Genomic DNA, 17,638 nt, shown 5'->3' with positions numbered 1-17,638 from the left:
ATCTGAAATCAAATCCTGCCTCAGACACTTACTAGCGAGGTGACCCTCTCAAAGCCTCAGTTTCCTCATTTGCAGAGGTGTAGTGAGGATCAAATGAGATAACATGTAAAGTGTTTTACAAACGTTCATGTACCACATAAAGGTGAGCAATTGTTATTATGAATAGCAGATTGCATTGATGAAGACTTTCCTCCCTCCTAGGAGAATGAACAAATGAAAGTGTATGTCCATATTTAAAAAACCAGAATTAATCTACACTGAACTTGCAGCCGGTTAAAGATTCAGGCTCCCCAAGACAGCCAGGCAATTATTCGTGCATTTTCTTTTTCTTATTACTAGGTTTTAATGAATATAAACAAGGCGATTATAGCCATGGTTAAGGAACTACTCCAACTGGAATTGGTCTGGCTCTTCTGTAAAATAACAAGGAAACTACACTAAGAACAACCTCCAGAGAAATCAGGGTGGGATGGAGACAACGTGGCCAGTAACAGGGGAAAAACAACTGGAAATGGACTCAGAGCACCTAGTCAAATCGCAGGTCTATATATCCTAGACTGCAGAGGTGGGGAACCGGCGGCCTCAAGGCCACACATGGCCTTCTAGGTCCTTGGGTGTGGCCTTTTAACCGAGTCCAAGTTTTTTTTTGTTTTGGTTTTTTTTAAATTTATTTATTTAACATACTTAGTTTTCAGCATTGATTTTCACAAGAGTTTGAATTACAGATTTTCTCCCCATTTCTACCCTCCCCCCCACTCCAAGATGACGTATATTCTGGTTGCCTTGTTCCCCAGTCAGCTCTCCCTTCTGTCACCCCACTCCCCTCCCATCCCCTTTTCCCTTCCTTCTTGTAGGGCAAGATAAATTTCTACGCCCCATTGCCTGGGTATCTTATTTTCTAGTTGCATGCAAAAACTTTTTTTTTTGTTTTTGAACATCTGTTTTTAAAACTTTGAGTTCCAAATTCTCTCCCCTCTTCCCTTCCCACCCACCCTCCCTAAGAAGTCAAGCAATTCAACATAGGCCACATGTGTATCAATATGTACAACCCTTCCACAATACTCATGCTGTGAAAGACTAACTATATTTTGCTCCTTCCCAACCCATCCCCCTTTATTGAATTTTCTCCCTTGACCCTGTCCCCTTTTGAAAGTGTTTGTTTTTGATTACCTCCAGCCCCATCTGCCCTCCCCTCCATCATCCCCCCCCCTTTTCTTTATCTTCTTCCCTCTTCTTTCCTGTGGGGTAAGATACCCAATTGAGTATGCATGGTATTCCCTCCTCAGGCCAAATCTGATGAGAGCAAGATTCACTTGTTCCCCCCTCACCTGCCCTCTCCCCTCCTCCCACAGAACTGCTTCCTCTTGCCACCTTTATGCGAGATAATCCACCCCATTCTATCTCTCCCTATCTCCCTCTCTCAATATATTCCTCTCTCATCCCTCAATTTGACCTTATTTCTTTTAGATATCTTCCCTTCATCTTCAACTCACCCTGTGCCCGCTCTCTCTCTCTCTGTATATATATATATATATATATATATATATATATATATATATATATATATATATATATACATACACACACATACATATATACATACATACACATTCACTTATATATATATATATATATATATACACATAAACATATATACATATGCATATTCCCTTCAGCTATCCTAATACTGAGGTCTCATGAATCATACACGCCATCTTTCCATGTAGGAATGTAAACAAGACAGTTCAACTTTAGTAAGTCCCTTGCAATTTCTTTTTCTTGTTCTTTTTCTTGATTACCTTTTCATGCTTCTCTTGATTCTTGTGTTTGAAAGTCAAATTTTCTATTCAGCTCTGGTCTTTTCACTGAGAAAGCTTGAAAGTCCTCTGTTTTATGGAAAGTCCATATTTTGCCTTGGAGCATGATACTCAGTTCTGCTGGGGAGGTGATTCTAGGTTTTAATCCTAGCTCCATTGACCTCCGGAATATTGTATTCCAAGCCCTTCGATCTCTTAATGTAGAAGCTGCCAGATCTTGGGTTATTCTGATTGTGTTTCCACAATATTCAAATTGTTTCTTTCTGGCTGCTTGCAATATTTTCTCCTTGATCTGGGAGCTCTGGAATTTGGCGACAACATTCCTAGGAGATTTCTTTTTGGGATCTATTTGAGGAGGCGATTGATGGATTCTTTCAATTTCTATTTTGCCCTGTGGCTCTAGAATATCAGGGCAGTCCTCCTTGATAATTTCTTGAAAGATGATATCTAGGTTCGTTTTTTGATCATGGCTTTCAGGTAGTCCAATAATTTTTAAATTATCTCTCCTGGATCTATTTTCCAGGTCAGTGGTTTTTCCAATGAGATATTTCACATTGTCTTCCATTTTTTCATTCCTTTGGTTCTGTTTTATAATATCTTGATTTCTCATAAAGTCACTAGCTTCCACTTGCTCCAATCTCATTTTTAAGGTAGTAGTTTCTTCAGTGGTCTTTTGGACCTCCTTTTCCATTTGGCTAATTCTGCCTTTCAAGGCATTCTTCTCCTCATTGGCTTTTTGGAGCTCTTTTGCCATTTGAGTTAGTCTATTTTTTAAGGTGTTGTTTTCTTCAGTGTATTTTTCAGTATTTTTTTGGGTCTCCTTTAGCAAATCATTGACTTGTTTTTCATGGTTTTCTTGCATCCTTCTCATTTCTCTTCCCAATTTTTCCTCTACTTCTCTAACTTGCTTTTCCAAATCTTTTTTGAGCTCTTTCATGGCCTGGGACCAGTTCATGTTTTTCTTGGAGTAGGCTCTTTGACTTTGTTAACTTCTTCTGACTGTAAGTTTTGGTCTTCTTTGTCACCAAAGAAAGAATCCAAAGCCTGAGACTGAATCTGGGTGCGTTTTCGCTGCCTGGCCATATTCCCAACAAACTAACTTGGCCCTTGAGTTTTTCAGCGGGGTATGACTGCTTGTAGACTAAAGAGTTCTATGTTCCACGTTTGGGGGGGATGCGCCAGCTCTGCCACACCAGCATTCCTCCTTCCCCAAGAACCCCCAACCCGGACCAGGCTTAGATCTTCAGCAGGCTGTGCACTCCTGCTCTGATCTGCCACTTAATTCCTCCCACCAAGTGGGCCTGGGGCCAGAAACAACTGCAGCTGAACTTCTGTAGCTGCCCCACCTCCGCTGCCCCGGGGCAGTGGCTGAACCCATGAACTCCTTCCACTCCCACAGCTTTTCCCACTAACCTTCTCCACTGTCTTTGGTGTTTGTGGGTTGAGAAGTCTGGTAACTGCCGCAGCTCACTGATTCAGGGCGCTAGGGCACGCTCTGCCTGGCTCCTGGTCTGGTTGGTCCGCGCCACTCACGCTGGGCTCTGCCCCGCTCTGCTCCACTCCCAGCTCCCAGCTCCGAGCTCCGTGTGGGATAGACCTCACCCAGAGACCATCCAGGCTGTCCTGGGCTGGAGCCCTGCTTCCCTCTGTTGTTTTGTGGGTTCTGCAGTTCTAGAATTGGTTCAGAGCCATTTTTTTTATAGGTTTTTGGAGGGACTCGGCAGGGAGCTCACGCTAGTCCCTGCTTTCCAGCCTCCATCTTGGCTCCGCCCCTAACCGAGTCCAAGTTTTACAGAACAAATCCCTTTATTAAGAGGATTTGTTCTATGAAGTTTGGATTCAGTCACCCGAGGACCTAGAGGGCCACGTGTGGCCTTGAGGCCGCTGGTTCCCCACCCCTATGACCTAGAGCAAGCCTAGGTCACAAAGACAGTAAGTAGCAGAACTGGGTTTTACTTCAGTTTCTTCATGTGTCAAATGAGGGGGTTGGACTTAACAACCTCTAAGGTTACCTTCCAACTCTAAATCTATGATCCTATGACTCCCTCCTATTCTCTAATCTCTAGGATTCAATAAGACTTAGTTTTATAACTCCCAAGTCTATTGCGCTTCAATAGTTCAGCAATGAAAATGGCAGTAATATTAATAACAACAATAATAGCTTATTTATGCAGCACTTTAAAGTTGTTAACGTGCTTTACAACAGGTGATGCATATCGACCACAGGTGGACCTCCGAGAGCTCCTCCCACATGCTGCATTTCAGCAGGCAGCCCAGGGCAGCTGTATCATCACTTCCCAACTGGCTGTAGGATTTCATCATACACTCACACCAGATACCCTCCCTGTTAAGCTTATTTTCATGTGTTTTATGTGTTGTCTTCTTTCATTAGACTGTGAGCTCCTTGAGGGCAGAGACCATCTTTTGCCTGATGCATAGTAGGTACTTAATATTTACTGACATACTAAAACCCAGTTGAATGACTGCAGTGTATTGCAAATGAAAGAGCCTTAAAGCCAGGAGGGAGCAGAGTTCAAATCCCACTTTGACATTTAATAGTTTTGTGACCATGGACAAGGCCCTTCACCTCTTTTACCTTGGATTTCCTCATCTTTAAAATAGGGACAGTCTACACTTGTGGTTCCAACCTCACAGGGTTGAGATGAGATGACGTAAAATGCTTTGCACCATACAAATGTCAGCTATTAATAGTATAAGAGTGATCTTTTGATTCCTACCTGATAAATGATTGAAGTCAGGGTGGCTTTGATTACTGTGACACCATCTTCAAGAATTCTGACTACATGGTAAGAGCCATTGACAGTAGATGCCTCTTCTTCAAAGTATTCCTTTGGAAACTGGTGCATCATCCTGAGGTTCTGAAAATCAGCCCATAGCAAACACAGATCTGCAGAGAGGCTCCCTTCCCAGAACCCTTAATCCCAAAGTGTCTGGGGGAAAAAAAGGTTTTTGTGCATTCATGGGGATAAAGAAACTACATCAAGATTCTTTAGATGTTAATATTTTTTAAATCTCTGGTCTCTCAAGTAGCTGGACAAGTATATTTGAAACACCTATAAGTTGCTGTAAATAGGAAATAAGAAACAAGATTGATGATACCATTAGCGTAATTTGCACCATTTTGCAAATAGCTGTATGACCCTGAGGAGGTAACAATAAGCAAGTTGGACACCATGATCTCTCACATGCTTTCCAGCTCTGAGGTTCTATACCACCTAGGGCTAAGTGAGCACAGAGCTTCCCACCAGCTGTGTATGTTGCAATCCCTAATCTAGCTATGCCACTGCCACTCCACAACCCTCTCCAGAGGTACAGGTTAGAAGTTTGACAAAGGGAGTCAGATCAGTGGGGATGCCCTTGTATTCCTATTCTAAAGCAATATTTATCATAACTAAACCACGTAATTTGACTTCTCGGTCATTATCTTTCAAGGATATGGGTATTTCAAAATTGAAAACTACCAGCTTGCATCACTGGAGGCTGAGCTATTGATATAAAGAACGGACTTATTAAGGATAATAATGTAGGTATCTATCAGGAGAACTTTTTTATCCCCCCTCACTCAGATAAAGAAGAAAAAGGCTGCCTAAATATTTGAAGCTTCCCACAGACACACTCACATCAGACACGTAGACCTTAGTGCTACTTTTATCATACACTTCAACTGTAATGACATAGGTCTGCCCCACTTCCAGACTCCATCGGTCTCCAGGTTGGACAGTGAAACCTGTATAAAAACCAAGCAGCAACATGTTAAGACTGTTTTTCTCCAGGCAATGCAAAACAAAATTATGAAGCCCTACAAACAGCCTGGCTAGTTTTGTACAGTGGAGATGGTTTCCAAAGTAGCTTTGGCTCTCCCCTTCAAACTGTACAGCTTTAGTCAATGTAGCTGAATTCTCGGCTCCAAAGTAGGAGTCACACTGGTGTTTGTGCAAAAAACAAAATAATGAACTATACTTGTAGCTCCCACTGGTGATGGATCTGGCCAAGTTTCAGCTCCTGGAGCTGGACCTATTGTTCCACTGGACTTACAGGACACGTGGGACTTCTTTTTTCCTGCCTTCATGAACACAGCCTTCTCTCCTTTCCTGAATGAGGTATCTGACCCAAACTCAAGAGAGAAGGAAGCTTCATATTACATGGGTCTTTTCTTCTAAGTTCCTCACAACCTGTTTCAAGATTTCTCCTTCCAGCTGATGAAAATCAGTGGAAATAAACAAGGTGAGAAAATGTCAAAGTAAAACTGGGTCTGAAATGAGTTTTACATGTCAGTTAACAAAATGGCTCTCAATTCTCCCGTGGATATTTTCTAATGCCCTCATTTTACTGATCAGAAAACTGAAGAAATGGAAGCTGAACGCTTTTCAGCTTTCTCAATAACCAATACCTAAAAATCCAGGCTCTGCAACGTATATGGTACAGTTTGGGAGTCCAGACACAGACCGCATATGGACATCTTAGTTTTTGCTTAAGGAAAAAAGGTTACATATTGCTGTAAAGAAGCATTAAGGTTCAGGAAGCTATAAACTGTTTCTTGTATCATCCTTTTGATAGCAAAAACAAGAATAGAATATAAACTCCTTGAAAGTACAACCTGAGTTATCCGTAGCCCCAGTGTCCAGCATAAAGTCTTGCACAAAATGAGCACTTAATATTTGTAAAACAAATTGAATACGATAAGATTGAGGGGCAGAATGAAGATTCTTTTGCATCATAGTATTCAATATGGTGTAGTAGAAAGGACATTGGACTTGGAAGGCAGCTGGCTAATCCAAGTTCTACCACTTACTAGCCACGTGATGACCTCTGAGATTCCTCCCCACTTTGATATTCTATGATGTTAGACAAATCACTTAACCACTTTGGGCCTCAGTTTCCTCATCTGTAAAATGAGATCAGTATAAGTGATCTAAGAAGGTCCCTTCCAACACTAAGGCCCTATGTATGGTCCCATAACCACAGGGCTCTTTCTTTCAACGTCTGAAAATGAGAAAGGTGGTACAGGAAGAAAAAACATGACAGCTTATTTTCTATTACTTAAAGCAAAGTTTTCATGCAAAAATTCTTTCCCTCTACAATCAGATTCACAGAGTTACCTTAATGCTCATTTGCCTTCTTTGCACGTTCTTTTTAAATAAATTAAATTGTTAAGCCCCTCCAATGCGCAAAGCATTGTGCTCAGTATGGAGAATGAAAACACATTTGAATATAAGTCCAAGCAAAACAGCCAGGTGGTACAGTGGATACAGTGCTGGGCCTGGAGTCAGAAAGACCTGAGTTCAAATTCAGCTTCATATATTTAACTAGCTGTGTGACCCTGGGCAGGACTCTGTCTCAGTTTCTTCAAATGTAAAATGCAGATAGCGATAATACCTAACTTCTCGAATTGCTGTGAGGATCAAATGAGGTAATATTTGTAAAGCACTTCGCATAGTGTCTGGCACATAATAGTTGCTATATAACTACAGCTATAATGATTACTGTTGTTGTTACTGTTATCATTATTAATTTTCACAGAATGCACATGAAAAACCAAATAAATCATTTATGATTATATAGACTATTTCTGCCTTCATTTAATAGATAATTTAAAGTAAACCATCATTAATTTAAATTACACTAATTTTTAGTTTGTGATAATTAATTCAGGGACTGTTATCATTACTTTATCTGTAAAGAAGGGGCTTGCTCACACATATTTATAATGATCATAGAAAAGTGAGATTCGAGGAAGATGTTAAAAACCACTTAAGAGTGCCCACTGTTTTCAAACAGTGTTGGGCGCTCCCGAAGCCTCAGAAGCCATTATATAGAAACAGTGATTACCAAGCACTTGACCTGTTGAGAAGTGCTTTCCCCACAATAAGCCCATGAAGTAGGACAGTCTTAGAGGATTAGAAGACTTGCCCAAGGTAACACCACTAATAAGTGGCAGCACCAGCACCAAGGCCAGATCTTCAGCCTCCAATTTTCAGTGTTCTTTCCACTACCCTCAAAAAGAATATATTAATTATAAATCATTCTTACATAGTCATTCAAGTAAAGCACCTAAAGACCTCTGTGAGGCTGCCATTTATTAGCCTAGTTCTGGTTCTCGCATGTGTTTAGAAATAATAGAACTGTGTTTCTTTAAGAAAAAAAAATCTATTATTCAAACTTCTTTTACTAGTTTAAATATCCCTTCCTTCTAATTAGTACAAATCAATATGTTCTACTATATTATTTATTATCTATACATTATGGATCATAGCTGGCTTTATAGGTACAACTGTATTTGTTGATAAATGCCCTATGTACATCGACATGACAAAGACTAAGTTTTGGGCCAATTGAGCCTTCTTAGTATCTTTTCCTTGTTTCATTCACATCACCCAGATATCTTCTGCCATTATCCTCTTTTACTTCTGCCTAACAAGATAGCCTTGACAAGGCTAATCCTTCTACATGCACGAGTGATCCCATTCCATCTCATCTCCAAAAGGTGTTTCCTCTATCATTCTTACTCTCTCACAAAGAGAGTCTCAGTGTCTCCATATCTACTGGTTGTTTCTCTTGTTGCCTAAAAATAAACCTCCATCAATCAACCAACTACCCTCTCCAAAGTTACATGTGATCTCTTAGTTGTCAAATCCAATGGCTTTTTTCTCAGCCTTCATCCTTTTAGACCTCTCTGCAGCCTCTGACACTGCTGGTCAGCCTCTTCTCCTTGATACTCTAGGTTTTCATGACACCACTCTCTCCGGGTACTCCTACCTATCTGACCATTCCTCAGTCTTCTTTGCTGGATCTCCACCCAAGTTACACCTGTTAACCATGGTGCAATACTGGGCTCTGTCCTGGGTGCTCTTCTCTTCTCCCTCTATACTATTTCACTTGTCGATCTTGTCAGCTCCCATGTATTCAATTATCATCTCTATTCTGATGATTCTCAGATCTACTTATCCTTCCCTGACCTCCAGTCTCACATCTCCAACTGCCTTTCAGGCATCTCAAAATGGATGTCCTGTAAACATTTTAAATTCAAATATTTAAAACTGAAATCGGGGCAGCTAAATGGTGCAGTGAATAGAGCACTGGTCCTGGAGTCAGGAGGACCTGAGTTCAAATTTGGCCTCAGACAATTGACACGTACTAGCTGTGTGACCTTGGGCAAGTCACTTAGCCCCAATTGCCTCGCCTTCCCCCCTCCAAAAGAAAAAACTACAGACCATAAAACTGAAATCATCTGTCCCCTTAGACCTTCTCAATTACTGTAGAGGGCAAAACCATCCTCCCAGTCCCCGAGTCTTGCAACCTGGGTCTTACCCTCAATTCTTCACCATCTCACCCCTCATATCCAATCTGTTTACAATAAATGTCAATTTCCCCTTTGTAAGATCTCTCAAATATGCCTCTTTCTCTCCTCTGACACTACCACCACCCTAGTATAGGCCCTTATCTCCTCATACCGGGACTACTGCAATAGCATGCTCGTGGGTCTGCCTGCCTCAAGTCTCTCCCTTCTCTAGTTCATATTTCACTCAGCTGCAAAGGTGATTTTCCTAAAACGTAGGTCTGTCCTTGTCACCTTCTACTCAGTAAAACTACAGTGGCTCCCTATCACCTCTAGAAGCAAACATAAAATCCTGTTTGGTATTCAAAGCCTTTCATAACTTTCCCCACCCCCTTACCTTTCCAGTCTTCTTACACCTCACACCCCATCATGTACTCTTTAATCCAGTGACACTGGCCTCCTTGCCATTCCCCAAACAAGACACCCCATCTCTCAACTCTGGGCATTTTCACTGGCTGTCCTCCATGCCTAAAATAATCTCCCTCTTCATCTGTGCCTTCTGGATTCTTTCAAGTCTCAACTAAAATCTAATCTTCCATAGGAAGCCTTTCCTTATCCCTCTGAATTCTAGTGTGTCCCTCTGTTGATATTTCTAGTTTATCCTGTATATAACTTATGTATATATAGTTGTTTGCATACTGTCTCCTCCATTAGACTGTGAATTTCTAGAGGACAGGGACTTTCTTTTACCTTTCCTTCTATACTTCCAGTACTCAGCACAGTGCCTGACATAGCAGGTGCTTAATAAATGTTTATTGACTACTGGCTGACTGACAAAAACTATAAACCAGAAAGGTCCTTTGTACATGAAATAAGTCAAGAAGATAGAATTTTCCCATTCATATTTGAAGTACAGGAAGTCATACTACAATTACATCCCATCATATGCTAAGAGTCACTTTGGGACAACCACCCCAAATAAGATAGCCCCTCGCCCTCATGAAATGTCTTGGTACCCAAGGATCCTATTGGTGTCACTTAGAGTTTTCCCTAGAGGGTGTAAGTGAAAAAACATTAGGGCGGTATACTTAGGAGAAAAACTTTTAACCCCTGGCAGTGAAAAGGCAAAGACTAAGCCCTGGGACCCAAGGAATAAAATAATGGGAGTAACTGTGGGAAATCACCTCAGAATAGAACGAGGGATCCCTGGATGGCTCACACTGGCAGAAGGTCCAACCCTTCCAATTCCTTACCAATATCCCCTAGCCCAGTCCATGCCTCTCAATGCTCATTCTCTTAAATACCCAACCAACTGAAGCCTTCATCTCAGGCCCATCAGTGGCTCAGAACTAGCAGAATCCTCCTTCTCACATCCACATACTTGGCAGACAAAAGGAGAGAAATCCTGCTCCTACTACAAGGGTAGGGGAGATATATTACTATTGTCCCATATTAAGACTAACAATGCATTTCCCTATACAAACATTACCATGGCTGCTAGGCTTACAGAATTATTAGTAAAGTATTATGTTTCAGATAGAATATGGGTTAAACAGACTTTTATAGGCTGATCAGAGAACAAATGAACTTTTAGAACACAGCCTGTCTATAAGTTAGGGCCCGTCTCCTCCAGAGTGCCAGTGGGGTAGGGAGGGGGAAGGAGGGGTTATATCACAGGGCCCCTGCTCTGGGCTCCCAGGAAACCACTCCAGTCACTGCCACCTGCCTGTTTTCCCTCAGGCCTCTGGGGCTCCACAGAACCACAGCCACCACAAGTATACAGAGTAGCCCAATAACTGGGACACATCCAACCACTATCTCAGTACTGACTATGCCATTTTGTAACAACAATGTTGTTAGCAGCTACTGTGGCTGTGTAAGACCAATAACACCAGCACACAGAAGGGCTGCCAGCACAGGTTCTTTGATCTGCTTTTCTAAGGAAAGCAACTTTAAGGAGTTTACAATCTCACTTTAATCAAACATACAGGTATCATTCACTTAGTTCAGGGGGAAAAGCTAGCATCCTGAACTTCATAGCAAATACAAACAGAAATTACAAACAGAGACAATATAAACAGAGCAAACACACGAAGTTATCAACAGACAGGCCTCTAGCTGTCTGACCGAAGAATTACATAGTTACCAGAGAAAGTGGCACCAACATCTGGGTTTTCAAAGCTGGGGGGCTCCAGCAGCTACCCAGAGTCTCATGTGGTCAAATCACATAACGCTCTTCCAGTGAATGAGAGTCCCAAACAAAATGCTAACCTCTGAGTTTATATACCCTTCTTAGGGCCCCAAAGGCTCCACATCTAATAAGCAAAAGGGTATGGGCCTGGGGCTTCACACCTAGTTAGCAAAAGGGTGTTGTCCTCAGGTTTTGCACCTAGTAAGACTTAATGAAAGGTACTTGATTACTTTAGCATTCTAAAAGAGAAAACAGTAAAAAAAAAAAAAAGAAATCCCACCTTAATTACCAATACAATTTCAAATGTCAAATATTTCTAAATGCAAAACTGAGGGATGCAGTCCAAATCATCATTTAATTTTGAATCAATTTTAATATTAATTTTGTATATTTTTACTGAACAGATTTTTTACATAAGCAGGTCTCAAGGAGGCTCCTAGAGAGTAGCTGTTAGTGAACCCTAAGAAAATTATGTTGAAAAGTCATCTCTCAGTTATCCATGGTAATTTGGGAGAAACAAGATCAAATAAAATCTACAGATTATTCCAAAACTTCAATCTCCCCATTTGTTTAACTTAAAAGTAGTGCTATGGCTACTAATAAATATTATGCAAACTTACATTTAATCTCTTCTTTTTCCCTACCTTTCTAGCTTACGTTACCTTCCAGAGAAGTGCAACAGAGGCTAAGTTATAGAGGACAGAGAAAGTCAGAGAGGAAGCAATAGCAAGAAGCCCAAGTATTCTGAAGAGTCCACATTATACATGTTTCACAAGATCCCAAAAGCAGAAGGGAACTTAGCATTTTCAATTCTACTCCGTACCTGAATGGGAATCCTTACTACCACTACTTAGTAAAAGGACATTGAGTTTACCCTTGGGAATGCTCAGCAAGGGCAAAATTTTGTCACCTAGCAAGTCGCCTCTTGCACTACTGGAAAATCCTATTTATGATAAAGTCTTACTTAGGGCAAATTGAAATTTACCTCTGAAATATCTACACCTCGCTCTTAGATTGTAGCCAGTGGGACCAAGCCAACTAAGTTTAACTCCTGTTTCAAAAGGACAACCAGCCCTTCAAATATTTGAAGACAAATACATCTTCTATTCTCCAAAAAAAAACACCCCCAATTCCTTTTACCCTTCCCTTCTTGGCATAGAATTCAGTCTCTTCACCAACCCAGCTGCCCTCCTTTGGATGCATTCCAGTTAACCAATAAATGAAATTCATAGAAAATAAAACACACATTTCGGGCAATATCCTTCCATGGTTCCTTGTAAAAGAAGCCCACAGAAAGTCAACATTGTTATTGAGTACTATAGGTTAGTGCTCTTAAATGACATGTACTGAATATTCTCACTAAACCATTTTACCATAGATCAGGCCTAGCATGTTCAAGTCAACAAGCAGTTGTGACGACTATAATATTATCAAAAGGATACTCTTATGGACAAAGACCAGATTAGCCTGGCCTAGCTGGAGAGCAGTTACCGTGGCTGTCTTCTCATCCAATGAAGCTACCTCATTAAGGACAGAACTACTAAGTGCGACTTTATGATCTTGCAGTTCAAGCTCATAATGTTCCAGGGGAAAATCCACCTCTGCAAGAAATGGAAGATACAAAGATAAAGCAATGTAAATCAATAGCGGCCTAGACACCGAAGATTTATAATAAAAATCAAACCTCAGGGAAATCAGGTAGAAGGTCTAAAGGAAGAAACTATTTGCTCTACTTCCACTTTCTATTTCTACTAGGAAGAGTTTTTATATCTATTCATAAAGGAATTAAATGTATATCTACTGTGGTGAAAACTTACATACTAATAGCCTGGTAGGTTGAAGAGCAAGAGGTGGTGACTAATGCAGTGAAAGGACAGAAATGAGAAAAGTAAGAAGAATCAATGCCCATTTTATAGGCCTCACAGAATTTGTGGGACAAATGATTTTTTATAACAACTACAATGACAAGACTACTGCTTGGTTTTCATAATAGATTTCTAGAGGCTTTCTTCAAAACAACCTTTGCAGCTAAGAATTTAAAATCACTTCCATGTCACCACAACAAATTCCATTACACTAAAAACTACTGCACAGAAACCCCCATTATTTCCAAGTGCCAATCATGCCTTATCTCACATGACATTAGTGTTGAATAATTTTATACTACTACAAAGTGGTGGATGTACTGCCTATGAGCACATTAAAATAGGATTTGATTTACACTTTTTTATGACCCCATGGTATTTGAAGTTTACCTCTTCAAATCAGACTACAATTATATTTAACTCTCAAACCCCATAGCCATGAAATTAACATATTCTACCTACAGTTTTTTATTAGATCAAAGATTAGCATCAACCTACATGCTAAAACATTATTTTATTTTACAATTTTTCTGCTGATGAAAAATCATTTGATTTATCTACAAGGAAAAGAGTTAAGTGGGTCATAAGAGCTATTCACAATTATTGGAAGGTCTGTCATAAAAAACCAGTATTGTGTGTGAAACCATTAATCTCATATTCAGCTTAATTTTTAAAGAAGTGTATATATGAACATTATGAATATTAAAAAGTATCTTTATATATAATTGGAAAAAATAATCTTAAAATTTTTAAAAGTGTATAACTAATTCACCATGTTGCTTTAAAAATAAAATTCCGTGGCCTCCGACAGACTTCTCTACTATTTGCTAACTGGGACCTCTGCAAGCCCAGTTGGTTACTGTCATTTGGTCTGGGAAAGTCTGAAAACTGTTTGAAAATAGAGAATTCAGATGTTGTTAAACAATTAAAGCAAATCAACATCTTAACTATGTTGTTATCTAGTTCAAGATATCCCGACTGTTTATGTGTAATACTGGCATAGGAATAAGTGAAACTTGAAAGTATAAAGAGGACCCCTACATACTTAATTTTAAACTGCCTTTATTTTTGCTGCTATTGTAGAAAAGATTTGTCAAGATGTGGAGTCAAAATGAGATTGTGCAAAGCCCAATACCTACCTGTCATTTTCCCCTGAACTATCTTGGCAACTCTGTATTTAATATACGCTCCTACCAAAAGGTAGATATCATGAGATGGTATAAGGAATATATTCTCCAAAACCAGAAGACGTATCAACGCAGCTGATACTTTCTAATAGAAAAAAAAACAGATATTTAAGCTTCCATATGTATGCTCTCAATGCCACCTTCAATGGCATTGTTAAAAGTATCATTTTAAAACAAACTTTTATATCCTAAATTCTATCTTCAGATAATTTTAAGGGCAATTGTGTATCTTGATAAAGTATTAATTTTAGTCACTGATTAAGAATAAGAGAGTAAATGTTTTTTTTTTCTGGGAAGGTAGAAAGTGATTGAAAAGTAAGAAGGCAAACAGGTAGAGACTAAAAGAAATGAGATTTTAATTTGTACTGAAAACAAGTAAGAAACTACACATAAACAAAATTTGTGGGCTTAAAGTTTATAGCATGAGTTTACCTTATAGAAGGGTTCGTGTATACGAACTTTTATAACCGCTGCACCTGTCCTAACTCCAGACACCAGGATCATATCCCCTTGTTTCCCTGCTTTTTCCATCTCAGCTATATACTTTGGTGGAGTATATTCGGCTTCAGAGTATTTCAAAATCCTAATAAGACAGAATTAAGTCTGCATCTAATAGAATAAGACAAATCAATTTCTTCTAAAAACATATCTCCAGTGGCTTTATAGGAGAAAGAGGTCTAACTGTTCTTCCCACAAGAACTATGAGGAATGAGTTTACTTACTATATATCTGACTAATACTGAAATAGGATTGGAATCTGGGTTAAGTAATACCTGCTGTACTAACAACAGAGTTACTTACAACAATGGATATTTTTAGCTATTAGCGAACATAGGACAAATGGCACTAGCAACAGGACTATTGAATGATACATCTTGACTAAGTATGAGGTCCCAAAAGGACCTAAGTTCTTTTTCATAACAGTGCATTATGATTTAAAGAGCACTTGTCTCATAGTCCTATGAGATATGTAATGCATTTTTATCCCCATTTTAAAGATGAGAAACCTGAGGCTTAGAGAAAGTAAGTAATTTGCTCAGTATCAGAGTAGGCATTCAAATGTATGTCTCTCAAAGTCCAGTGCTTCTTCCATTACACTACATTACCTCTTTTCTTGTGATTACTTAGGATGAGGAAGAATCCCTCCAGACATACTGGATGCCATTTCTCTACTAGAAATCTTCCTCTTAATAATCTATCTGCTTCCAAAAAAAGTCCTATGAACATGGTTGCCATTCAGTTTGCTCTCCAGGAGCAGATGGGTTCCTCCCGCACAGATGGTCTGTGTTTGGTTAGGGGGTTACCTAATTTTGCTAGACAGCTCTACCCTTTCTGAGTCATCATCCTTGGCAATACTCCACTCGAACATCATCCCTGCCAAACTACTGAATGTGTTTCCTGCAGATCAAAACCAAAACCAGAAAGAACAGAAAATACAAATTCAAAAATAGCCAAATACTGTGAACATAGAAGCTAATCCTAACCAGCAAATGTTCCTTCATCAGAGGATATATAAGTACTATTACAGAAAAAATTAAGACTTAGCTCATAAACCATAGCACAGAGGAAGTAAGCACTTTGGCTGCATAGCTCTGCAGAGCAGAGACAATTCAGGTTGGTCAATTTCTGGTTGTCAAATGTTAAGCCACACAGTCTTTTGTTCCTCTTTACTAATATCTCCTTGCCAAACGGATAAGAATCTCCCTATGGTCTCCTGTATGGCTGGCAGGTCTCCTTTCCATAGGCCCTTCAATCATAAATCACAATAACATCTAAGTACCTGAGTATTTCTAATATTTTCACCTTTTACATTGAAAAAATTGCTGTTAAGCAATTTTAGAGAAAGACATAATGAATTAAAATGTCTTAAACAATATGGCAGCATTAGAAACAGCATAGAAAATGCACTATAAAATCAGTAGATTACAGTCTTACAAGATAGGGTATAATGTAAAATAACTACAAGCTTTGCATTTTGCCATCAAGGTCAAAAGGATGAGACTTAATCTAGCCAGAAATTCCAGAAAATGTTCTGTAATGTTTACCTAGGAACCATTAGTAGGAGCTCAATAGTACAATTTGGGCATATATGTAGAGTTCTAAGGGAACCATGATTGAAAAAAAATTACTAGCCTTGACTAAGACCCTAAATTATAGTTATAAATGTGAATTCCTCATCTTGAATTATTCTATTTGAGAAAAAAATTTGTTTCAATTTACTTATTTCCCAAATGGCAAGTTTTCACATGCTAAGTAAGAGATCAAAATTATTGTCCTTTAGGAGGTAAATGGTGACTCTCCTCTACAGTTCTTTACCTTCAGCATCCAACGCTCTCACCATCAGTTCCAACGGAGAATCATCCACATAGAGTTCCCGAGTTCGAGATACAATTTCAATGCTGTCTATCACATCAACCTTAACATCACAGCGCAGTTCGTGGTCAGTCACTAAAACGAACCCACAACTAAGAATTTAATTTAAGAAACCACAAATCTGTCAAGCCTCCCAAATTTTTAAATAAAGCTAATTCTAATTTGAATGAAAGGAAAAATATGTTATTTGTAATCATTTGTGAGATTAAATAAACAGCACAGGGACAATCTATAAGATTTCCCATCTAAAACATAAGATGCATTAGACATGCAGACACACTGTCAATGTACCTAAAGTATTGTCCAAAGAACCATGTCATAGGCCACAAACTTAAAGCTGGGAAGGGTCTTAAAGATCATTTACATAATTCCCTCCTTTTACAGAAGAAAAAAACTAAGGCTTAGAGGTTAAGTGACTTGGTCAAGGTGACAAAGGTACTCAGTGGCAGAGCCACAATTTGAACCAGTGGCTTTGATTCCAAATCCAGCACTATTTTCAATAAATCTGTTACAATGCCTCACGTTAAGTGTGCAAAATGAAACTGATTAAATTAAAAGCTATTTTACATGTGTTTATTTAATCGCTTAATGTGTTTACTATGTAGAAATATTACACGTTCTCTCCATTTATTACTTATATAAATTTGCTTATAGGCTCTGTTCTTTTACTCTGTTTTCACAAAATTTAAGTCCAATTTTATTTACCACAAAGATGAAGCAAATCTAGTAAGGCCACGGATATCCCAATATATACACCATAGGGAGAAAAGTCACTTAAAAGACAACACATTTTGGTGTTTTGTTTCTTCAAGAAAAATGTAAAAGAGTCAACTTACTTGACTTAAATAGGAAACAAAATTTATAAAAACAAATTTCTTTTTTTTTTTTATAAAAACAAATTTCAAAAA

The 17,638-nt window shown here is 39.1% G+C and overlaps 1 protein-coding gene across 1 annotated transcript in view; it reads right to left on the bottom strand.

Annotated features, from left to right (window-relative positions):
* Window positions 1–17,638, bottom strand: part of NUP210L (nucleoporin 210 like) — a 117,186-nt gene that overhangs the window by 88,222 nt on the left and 11,326 nt on the right. Inside the window, exons 3-10 of the mRNA XM_036757428.1 lie at window positions 16,674–16,805; window positions 15,662–15,755; window positions 14,790–14,940; window positions 14,310–14,442; window positions 12,748–12,906; window positions 6,229–6,297; window positions 5,459–5,565; window positions 4,556–4,696 (exon numbers count right to left, since the gene is read on the bottom strand). Of these exons, the coding sequence (XP_036613323.1) occupies window positions 4,556–4,696; window positions 5,459–5,565; window positions 6,229–6,297; window positions 12,748–12,906; window positions 14,310–14,442; window positions 14,790–14,940; window positions 15,662–15,755; window positions 16,674–16,805 (986 nt within the window). The remainder of the gene's footprint in view (window positions 1–4,555; window positions 4,697–5,458; window positions 5,566–6,228; window positions 6,298–12,747; window positions 12,907–14,309; window positions 14,443–14,789; window positions 14,941–15,661; window positions 15,756–16,673; window positions 16,806–17,638) is intronic.

This window comes from Trichosurus vulpecula, chromosome 4 (assembly GCF_011100635.1).
Source record: "Trichosurus vulpecula isolate mTriVul1 chromosome 4, mTriVul1.pri, whole genome shotgun sequence".
Classification (NCBI taxonomy): Eukaryota; Metazoa; Chordata; class Mammalia; order Diprotodontia; family Phalangeridae; genus Trichosurus; species Trichosurus vulpecula.
Note: the sequence above shows the minus strand (reverse complement) of the source record. Positions and strands in the feature narration are given on the sequence as shown.